Raw genomic sequence first — 11303 nt, forward strand, 5'->3', positions numbered from 1 at the left:
GACAGGAAAAAGAAAGTACAAAGGTCAGATTGAACGTTTGTTTGTTGTTGAACTTCCTGCAAAGCTTTACGAAAACAAAGGATTCATGAGATCTCAGTAAAAGTTAAGATATATACAAATTCTTTTGAAAAGTCAAAAAGTGTGTTAAATTTTATTTTGCAGACCAATTTTTTCCACAGCCAGGTTTTTAAAAATCTAAACTGTATGTTGCTCACCTACTGATCATGAACTTCATTTGCATTCCTTCAGTGTGTGACCCCTGTGATGATTGTGTTCTTCCAAGCATAACTTGTATCATTTGTGCTAAATATAAAATAGTGATGTTAGCTCCTGCAGCAGTGTGCAATTTCCTTGGATTCATTAATAAAACTAGAGAGAAGTGTGTTAGATGACTCATCACTGTCTGTCAATTAAAGGAAAATAATTTGGACTATCTGTTAGAAACATCTGTTTGGACTCCGTTTCCAATTTAATCTCAACACAATACATCAGGGTACTACATGTACCAACGTATTGATAAGCAACAGCATTTACACAGCAAGATGGGAAAAACAGATGATAAGCGTATAAAAATCCAATACCAATGTCAGACGCATGTTGTTGTTTTTAGCAGGATATGAGATTACAAAAGATTCACGAGATTAAAATTGAATGATGTGGCGTGAAACAGATGAAATGGTGAGGAACCCAGGAGGGATAAACAAGACAAAACTGGATATGAACAACAACAATCAAATTTTACTGAGAGTTAAACTCATTCAACAATTAGCTTTGTGTTTCATCCTGGTTCTTTTAACATTTAAATCAGCTAAATTAATTAAAACAGAACATCAGACCTGTGTAAGTGAAATAACTCCTTCCCCCACTGCACTTTCTTAAAAAGGGTGGGTGCCTTTGTCCGGAGGCTGACATGCAAAATTGATAGCCTGTCTTGAAAAGTAAGATGTTTGATGATAAATGTCAAGTCACTGTGGCAGGTTCTGGTGCCGGTAGCTGTACTCACATCTTCATTTAATGTGTAACTTAAGAACAAAAGAAATTCAGCATTTTTTGACGTCAGATATTTTGCCAGAGGAAATACAGCTGGTACTTTCTCTCGCAGTTGTGTTCTTTTTAGAAACACACACACTACTGAGATTTTTTACACACACTTATTCTATATTATCCCAATGTTTAGGATATTAACTCAGAGCTTCCAGTCATCAGAAAAGACTGATGTGAGGTCTACAGAGGCTTGTTATTTCTGGACAGGTGGATGAAGCTCAGACATGTTGAAACCTGCAAAGCACACAATACAATGGATCAAGTCTATAAAAATATCTGAGTTTTAGACTTTTTTTTAAGACAGACCTCAGAGGATAAAGTAACTAAATTAGGTTTATTTTCTACAAGATAACTAATAACATGCTTCTACCCAAAGGTTGAACCACCAGAGTAAAGAGACAGTCATTACAACAAACCCCATAATGCTAAAAGTCCAGTTCTGCTCTCACGAATTAGTGAAAGACGGCCATTTACTTTGTGTTGCAAATCAGACATCTGATGTGAAAGACATTTCCTCTTCAAAGAATAGGTGCCAACTTTCATTTAAAATTAAGTTCTTTTATTGTTATTTTACAGATTCAACCGATAACCATTCACACATGAATTAAAACAGATCTACTGCTAATTATTACAAGCTTGTTTGAAGTTAACATGTCTGCTTGGAAATAGGCCTGTGGATGTTTTCTGCATTTATGAACTAGAGAAAAGCTCTAACTACTCAAACTTAAGCAAAGTTTCTAACACCCAAGAAATAAACAAAAGGGAATGAATATTGTTGGGTTGTGATGATGTAAATTTGGAGGCTACTCAAGTCAAAAAAGGCTGCTGTTCACAAGCTGTCCTTCAAATCTCAGATATGACAGCTGTGGTGGTTGTGTGTATGCCGTGATTATGATTATGCATCTGTGTGGCTCTGAGATGACACGGGAGCTGATGGCATAGCTTGATTGCAACACCCAAAGAGATTTGGAGCACCTGGTACCAGATCTTTTTTAGATGTGCAATTACCAGCTTCCAACATGGAAAGAGTATATCTTTTTCTGGTCTCTCCTCATTTTAGGGACTTATTTTATTTATTTGGATAATTTCCGATCAAGTTTTTAATATAAAATCTAAACATTAGCATTAAGTTAACAGCCAAAATGTATATTTATTTTCTTAGTTTTTTTCAGAGAACAAGTTCAGTTTAAAGCTGAATGATGTAGCAGTTGTTGCCATGCAACAAGACGCCCTAGGTTTGAATCCCAGCCTCAAATCTTCTAGTATGGAGTTTGAATGCTTTCCTCGTATATGTGTGGATTCTCGCTGAGTACTCTGGCTTCCTCCCACAGTCCAAAAACATGACTGTTATTTCAGTGTTTGTTTAATCTGTCTATTGCCCAAAGACTGCTGGAGACAGCCACAAGCCCCACAGTGACCCTGTAAGGAAAAGCAACAACAGACAATGGAAGGATGTTCAGTTTACTATAAGTCGCTTTTGTTGTATTTCCTATTTCTGCCTAAAAGTCTCAGCCAATTTGATGACCGAGAGGAATACTAAATTCTTGGAAGAGAAAAAACTTTAGTCTCTAAACCTCAACAAAGCATTGTGCAGCAGATGCAACGTATTTTAAAATACCAGCCAATAAAAAAACACACACACACAAACACAAAAAACAACATGTACAATCAGAAAATGATTATAAATGTCATTTTGTGATTTACATCAGAAAATGACAGATTTTTGACAGATGAAAATAAGAACAGATTCTTAGAGATACTTTGTAACACGTGAAAAAATTAAATACTGCTTTGTGTAGGATATTAGGAGGCCAAAGAAATGTGTCACGTCCTCCTGCTGCAATTCTAAGCCTAAATGTACAAAATCATTCATAACACTGGTTGATTTGAGTTATGATAATAACTTTTATTTAACCAAGAAGATACTTTTTTAAAGAAAATATGCACATCTCTCAAAATATCTAAAAGCGGTATTGTATATTTTTTGTGTTTATCGATGTTTAAATGAAAATGACATGAGCCAAGTTTAGGTACGCCTTTCTCAATAAAGATTTTATTGGAATTGCAGCAATGAAATACTTCTTATAATAGCTGATCATGTTTTCTCATGTTTCTACTGGCATGTTCGGTGATTTAAATTTTTGCAGTGTGTTCCATGTCTTTCAGGTTGGGAGGCCTCCTTTTCATTATCCTAATCTTTAGCTCCCATCTCAGACTCTCTGTTGGATTCAAATCATCACTTTGGCTCGGAGTGGGACACTCAAAAATGTTAGTATTACTTCCAGGAAAGAAACATGATCATCAGACTTAAATATTACATTCAAATTTAAATCTGTGAGAGGACTGAATATGTTTATATTTGTCACAAAGTCAGAGAGAAGCTTTGCCCTGTAACCTCTTTTGATTCCAGAAACCTAATAATTAAATTGAGTGTTTCAACTTTTACAGTAAGCTTGGGTGCAAAAAAATGTATATTTTTATAGACTTATATAATCTGGTTTACAGGGGGACTTAGGATGACAGAAACATTTCTCTGTGTCAGTATTCCCATTAAAAGATGCACATTTAGTTTAATCTGTTTCTCATTAGGCTATTTATAAATGTTTATTTGTCACGTGTAATTTGCCCGTGTAAAGTTGATTGACTAATGCTATTAGCAAACCGAGTAGACATTATTTGATGCTTTAAAGCAATGAGGAGATAATGTGAAGGGAGACAGGGAGATAAATAAAGAGAGAAGACATGGGGATGGTAATGAGATGGTAATGAGACAGATAAGTCCTAACACAACCCTGGTCCCTCAGGTGAGCCTCTCTCATTAATTTGTTGGGAGATGGGAAACGGAATGACAAGCGGGAAGGCAGCATATCAAACACAAATGTGGTCAGAAAGTGGTGAGAACTGACAGGTAGGCACAGACATAAATTAATAGACTTCAGAAAAAAAAAGAAATAGGTGAACTAAACTTCACATAAGTAGAGATTAAAAAATTGGACTGTTGAAATCCAATCTGATTGAATGAGGATAACACATATTTGTGCATTGATTTCCGCTAAGATATGGGTGCAACACAAAGAGTGCTTTTAATTACGCGAGTCTTAACATTGTATGTAATTTAGATGATTGCTATTTATGTTTTCCAAAACCTATTTGTGGACTGAGGCCAATCAATCAAGTCCACCTTTTTGCAACTTATCAGTGCCTTGAAATTGTGACTGTTATATGAGCTTGGAAAGTAATACATTTATTGACAAGAATTATGTCTGTAATAACACTGGAATGCACTGGCAACAGGAAAGTAATGGTAAACCTTATAGAAAGGAATCTTACATAAGCAATGATTTCACTAAACATGCACAAAATAGCAGTTTGACTGATGTAAATTTCTGTTTTTGCCTTTCTCAAAGTCATCGTAGTAGAAAAATGATCAAAACAATTGCAATCATCATAATAGTCATATGTAATTATCTAGAAAGTATCTTTTTTAGAAAGTATATGCCTAGCTTTTATCCAGGAATATATTTCATTTGCCAGGTGGCTTTTATGTCAATGCTTGCTTATCTGGGTCAGGTAAAAAAATATGTGTTAAAGTATCAGGCTCAGGATGGATTCAGGCAGCTCTGTAACTCAAGCTCTGGCTTAAAATGGGCCCAGCTGCTTTATAGCTTACATGTTCTGCCCCCAGCTCAAACCGATGAGCTTTCTCCTGGAGAGATGAAAGCAGAAAAGGGTTATAAAATTTATTTCGTTTTCTTTAAAATTCTCTATATTTTTGAGTTGCTATTGAAACATTCAAGTCTTAAAAAGTTGAGCAGTTTGGCTCTAACACACAAGCAATGACCGTAAAAATATAACACACACATCGAGACAACTTTGAATGCTTAAAATTTTAGAAAGAGTTAAGGTACAATTTACAAGTTTTGTTTCACCTGAGAAAAGATACTGAATTGGAAAAAAGTAGTTCTAAAAATAAAGAAGGGCCTTAAAAATCCATTAAAGATGAGAGACTGATGATTGCAGAAGGTTGAATAACAGACTGAGTGTAGAAATCTTTGCTTCAGCACTACATAGCTCCTCAATTAAAACTGTAATTTATGTATGCAAAGCTATAAAAATACAGAGAAACATGCCCCTCTGATTTCTAGTTCTTTCCCTATTTCATTTGTGCAATTATGAAATGCAAGTGTTTTATTGAGTGTTTGCCAGTGTGAGTATTACAAAATTTATAAAAGCAATGAAAGAATAGAATAGGATAATCTTTATTATACCCGGAGGTGCAGTGAAATTGAGAGCTCCCACCGAGCCACCCTGCACCGCCAAAAGAAGAAGTCATTAAAAAAAGAAAAAAAATGACATAAAACAAGAAGATAAAGGAATGAAGGAATGTGACATGAAAGCTGGTTTATGCACATAACCTACAATAAGCAAAGCGCTCTGAATATCCATTTAAAATTAAAATCTATTTAGAAAGGCTCCCAAATCTCTTAAGCTGGCCATGCATTTGCATTCAGCTAATTTTTACAGCAAAATGAGATCCAGCACATTCTCCTACATGAGATCCACACCTCCGATAAGGGAGTATGTGTCAGTCATGCTCCCCAGAAAGTCTGTAAGAAAAAGTAGCAAGATTGATCAATTTCTACAAGGATGAGGTACAAATGTCATTCTGCATGTTTGAAACAAGCCAGATAAGGGACACAGCACACAGGTTGAAGAAGATGCTCTAATCAGATGAGAACAGAATTAAACTTTATAGAGGCTTGCCAGTGGGACAATAACCCTAATCATGCAGCCACAGTGGGATGGTTAAAATCAAAGCATATTCATGTGTTAGAATGACCTAGACTTAAATCTGATTGTTAATCTGTGGAAGTACTTGAAAAGTGATGTTCACAAATGCCCTGCATATACTCTGACCAAGCTTAAGAGATATTGGAAAGAAAAAATTGATAAAAAAAAAAAATCAGTTGCTAGTTTTGCAGAATCAGAGTACACTTGAAAAAAGACAAAGCTAACCAAAGCTAACTTACAAGTAACTTTTCAGCAAGATATAGGAGCTTGATTTAAGCGAATAATGAAATACCAGTTCTACTGGCAAATTATTTCACTTAAAACATGGAAAATGTCTTGTAAGTGACACAATCTGCCTGTGGATCTTATACTTTTATCCATATTAAATTATTGACTTAAATCAAACTCTGACACATGCTGAAAAGTTACTTCTAAGTTACTTTTGTCTTATTACAAATGTACTAAGATATTTGCGCTAAAAACTAAACAAAAATACTCGGTAGGTGCATCGGAGTGCTGAACACAGCAACAACAAAATGAAAAATAATTTCCTTTTCACATCATAACTATCTGCTCCTCTCTGATTACATAAAATTCTTTTCAAATAATCCCACGTTGTGGTTGTAACCTGAAAAAATGTGCAAAAGATCAAAGTACTGTATGTTCTAAAGAGAAGCTTCATATGTTTGCAACGCAGTTAAAATAAGGAAGGATATAAACACATGGGCTCCTCACCTTAAACTCTGTTTCAATGTTGGCGAGCCTCGCCAGTTCGTTGCTGAGCTCCAGGGCTGTGAGTACCGGGTCCTCGCTGCTGAGCGACAGGTAGGCTGCACTGGCCAGGCCCTTGTACGCATTCATCCTTGAGCGTGAGTGACTGAAGGAGTCCTTCTTCTGCTTCTCCACACATTCTGAGCATTTACAAAAGTAGTCGTGAGGCCTTTCTATGCGGGCCCCCTTCGTCAAAAGGATGTGAACAATCTCATACTCCTGGCAATGAGCTGCCAGAATGATGGGTGTGATGTCATGGGAAAAACGTGTTCCATCCTCGTCGTATGCATAGAAGTCATCATCTCGCATCTCTTGCTCCAGAGGGCTCAAAGCCAGACGGAGACCTCCACCGAAAGCAGGATGGCCAAGAATGGCCTCGACTATTCGGACGTAGCCTTTAGAGATGGCCAGGAGCAGGCCATCGCCGATCCGAGCCAGGCCATCTTTTTTCAGCAGCTGCTCCGTCACTTCCAGGTGTTCATTGCCCACTGCTAGCTGTAGAGCGTTCTGGCCCATGTAGTCCACACAGTTAAAGTTCAGTGTTTTGGACTCTTCTAGCATTTTGCGCACCACAGGAATGTTGCCATACTCTGCAGCATCCAGAAAACGTTCCTCCTCTGCAGTGAGAGCAGAGCCGCGCTCATTAAACATGTAGGCAGGACCCCGCACAGCCTGGCGACGCCCCTTTTCCCTCAGCGTGGTGTGCCGGCGATGCATGGCTTCCACTCTGGGAGAAGGAAAAAGACAGAAAACAGAAGTCAGTAAAAGCAATATTTAGTGTAATGATGGAGGAGAAATTGTGTTTAACACATCAGACAATTTTGTGATTTAGCTGTTAGAGTCAGAAAAGTATAACCAGTTACACTGAGCTATGATACATCAACACAAAACTGAGTAATTTCTTTCTTTGTGTGGATTATGACGATGGCCGTGTTTAACACAGATTTCTATCCTGATCTCAGAGAAAAGACCAATCTTGACTAAAGCAACAAACTGCTACCAAATCTAAAAAGGTCAAAGCCCCCTGCTGCTCAGAGCTTTGACTGGCATGACAAGAACAAACTTTGTTGCTCAATATCTTTTGGTATGACAAAATACCTCTGTGGTCCAGTGATATTTCAAACGCGCTACTCGCTGATCTGGAATTTAACTATCATGAAAGAGTGAAAAAAACAAAAAAAAACTCCTTTCCTACAACATCTTGCTTTGTCAGTCACCAACAGAAGAAATCAAAACAATTAGAGACAGTAAAAGCAAAAAACCCTGCAGAACTTATGGACATGAGTGATTATAAAGCTACACTTTTAAAGTTTATTGTTTCCCACAAAAGCTTGTGACATAATTCCATTATTATTGACATTAATATTTACACAACTTCCTAAAGGTCCAGTTTCAAAACAAGCATTGCTGCTAAATTACAAGCTTGTAATTTCAGTTAGTTGTAATTCCCTTCTGACTCCCTTTGTGTGCATGTGTGTGTGTGCATGTGTGTCTGCGTGTGTGTGAGAGCAGAAAGCAGGACATTGAAGAAGAAGGCGAAAATGGAAACCCGTTCATGCTAGATGTATTCACCTGGGGGGTTCTATGGATGTGGAGCTGAGAAAATGAAGACAGTTCCCTATGCCAAATCCCATGCACATGGTCTAGGAGGGTGTGTGTGTGTGTGTGAGTGTGTGTGTGTGTGTGCTCGAATGTGTGTGATTAAACCATATTAAAGTTCATCAATGTTTTAATTTTTCATTTACACCATCAACATCTCAGGATGCCAATCACTGTAAGAAGGAAATCTTTCTTCATTCCTCGTACATTGAAGGTGTCAGACTATCCATGCATAATGTCAACATAGCATACATTACCTGCAACATGTAATGTAAATTATTAGCCCTACGGCAATCAGCATTCGTGTACGGCTATTGAGTTAGACTCTGTAGTTGATGTTAGCAGCTTCACGCCATCACCAAAACCTCCTGCATTTCAAAGCATTAAGAAGATTCCTGATAAACAGAACAGTCTGCCTTCCAGGCCATTTGGATGAACTTATAGTCAAGTAATAAATTGCCTTTTCCCATCTCTTTTAATCTCTTTCTCCATCCATCTTTGATTGTTTGTGATTTGGTCTAGAAATAGAATGATTTTTGCATCATAGCAGAGCTGAATTACAGCGATGTGGACAAGAAGAAGCTCATACAATTGACAGATAATATCTGTGTGCCTTTGGGGACAAAAGAAACCAAATTGCTGTAGGAGAGAAAGATTGCTTACATTACTTACGTATGATATGGTATGATTACATGCACACTTTGCACAAGGATGGATCTAAAATTGGATCATTTTTATCATTCTGGAAAAAAAAGTGGACAGATTATCTGGCACAGAAACAGGAGCCCCAAGTGATTTTTATAATAAAGCACATAATACCATGCATTATCAAAATATTCTAAAATTTATTTTATGCTTAACTGTTGACAAGATGCATACAATTCATGAACCGTTGTATGATTATTCTTGTACACCAGTTTAAAACAAGTGAGTTTATGTGAAAGAGGATCATCGAACTAAACAAACCAGAGAGCCAGTGGTGTGTAGAAGTTGATCTAGACTACTAGCTTTAAGCAACTTTTAAAGTTTTATTTAATTTTGTACAAAATGTACAAATATAAGTGTAACATGAAAACAAGACACTGCTATCATTTGGCTTTCAGTCTGATAATTTTTCCTGGGGGGATTTGGCTAATTTGGATATATTATTCAACAGCTACTGCACTCTAAACAGACCTTTGCAGTGTCAATATTGTACATACTGCTATTGTATGCGATAACAATGCACAATATATTGTTCAGCCTTGCATATAATGCAAAACTTTGACAAAAGGAATACTGAACACTTAGAAACCACAATATTAGACAATTACTTACTTAGCTGAGGGAATTTTCATATCATTAATCAAATTAGTTCATAGTTTGAGTAATGAAAATGGATTTACCAATCAGGTTCATTTAAAGTTCTTATATTTGCCTGATTGGGCATAAAGCAAATTTTAATAACACTCACATAATCAAATTTCCTTCAGGTAGGATTTGGTGATCATGCGAAATGTGTGTTTCTGACAGTTTGTCCGAAATCACAGACAGATTGTATGGAAATGCAGAGGAAATTTGATATATATTGAAAATAAATGTAACACTTGACAAACTGAAGAAAAACTCCAAGCTATTGAGTCCTGCACTGAGAACACCCATCCTTTTCATTACACTCTTCTGCTGAAAATAAATGATCACTCTTAAATCGACAGAACAATGTTCTGAGGATGATTCTCTCTCTAAAAACCAACATTTATGCAAAAGTATGAGAGCATAATTTAAAATCAGCATTTGGTCTTCACTACTCCTTTAAATTAGGCGCCTAAAACTTTAGATGAAGAACCAATGACATGCGAGTCCATGTTAATGTTTAATCCGAAACACAAAAGCAGTGAGCAACTAGCCCACTTGCCCTGTCACCACAAGTAATAAAATGGACATAAGATATTACTATAATATATCATAAAATAGTTATTTAGTTCAAAATGTAGCAGAGGCCTTCAGCAGATTGCTTGACTAAACACACTGCCAAGAGGGACAGACATTAGCAATAATCTTTAAAAAAGTATAATTAAACAGAAGCAATCTGTTGAGGTTAAAGGAATCATATTGTCTTTATAAAGGAAAAATATAGAGGAAATATAGAGGAAAAATCTCTATTGACTATCTTTGGCCTTAATATTCTTATTCATGCATCACTTCCACTACACCTTTATTCACCCATTTAATTATATCTACCGAACAAAACTCTACAATCTGATCTTAATTGCTCAGAATGTGCTTCTTTTCAAAGCTGATCTCTCTAAGGTGTGAGCGCTGGGTCATTTATTATCAGTGCATGCAAACACTTATACCAGATCATTTACAGTTTAACAAGACATGAAAAAGAGAAGAAGATGAATTTGGTTTCAAGTCAAATACAAGGAGACCAGTTACAAAGTGTGAAAATTAATTTTTCAACTCAGATGAGCATAGCGATTAAGCACAGCTATCAATTTGTCTAATTTAAATACACACCTAAATATAGACTTTCTAAGGCATTTTTCATATTGTAATGATGACAAAAAACATGCCAATCCACCCTCTGTTGCTTGCATTTTGGACAACACTCACATTCTTTTGACAGTCATTAGTAAAAGTCAACGTGCTTCTTTCCCCATGACAGACCTTTAAAGCTGAACCCTGGAGTATCAAAGAGGCAGACCAGGGAGGATCAAAGAGCCAATATAGAGGCCTGCCATTGCCAACTTCTGATAGTCATGGATATAAGCTGCTAAATTTTCATTACGTGCCATTGTGCATGTTCCTAGATCTCTGAGGAGCACTTCCACACTGGAGCAGTGGCTGTAAGCTGACAATGTTGAGCCTTATCTCAGAGAGAATGGGTTGCAAAAGTAGAAACTCTTGGTTTGATTGATTGCAAGACAGTCATATTATACATATATATATAAAAATAAAAAAAATTCCCTTCTCACCCCCCGCGGGTGGTCTCTTTCATCCTCTGAGCTCGGGTCCTCTACCAGAGGCCTGGGAGCTTGAGGGTTCTGCAAAGTATCTTGGCTGTGCCTAGAACTGCACATTTCTGGACTGAGATGTCTGATGTTGTTCCTGGGATC

At 36.8% G+C, this 11303-nt stretch overlaps 1 protein-coding gene across 1 annotated transcript in view; it reads right to left on the bottom strand.

The window, feature by feature from the left end:
- trpc7b (transient receptor potential cation channel, subfamily C, member 7b) overlaps window positions 1-11303 on the bottom strand; it is a 59518-nt gene that overhangs the window by 46950 nt on the left and 1265 nt on the right. The window contains exon 2 of the mRNA XM_016678480.1: window positions 6571-7333. Within this exon, the coding sequence (XP_016533966.1) occupies window positions 6571-7333 (763 nt within the window). The remainder of the gene's footprint in view (window positions 1-6570; window positions 7334-11303) is intronic.

Source organism: Poecilia formosa, unplaced genomic scaffold (genome assembly GCF_000485575.1).
Source record: "Poecilia formosa unplaced genomic scaffold, Poecilia_formosa-5.1.2 Scaffold183, whole genome shotgun sequence".
In the NCBI taxonomy this organism is placed as follows: domain Eukaryota; kingdom Metazoa; phylum Chordata; class Actinopteri; order Cyprinodontiformes; family Poeciliidae; genus Poecilia; species Poecilia formosa.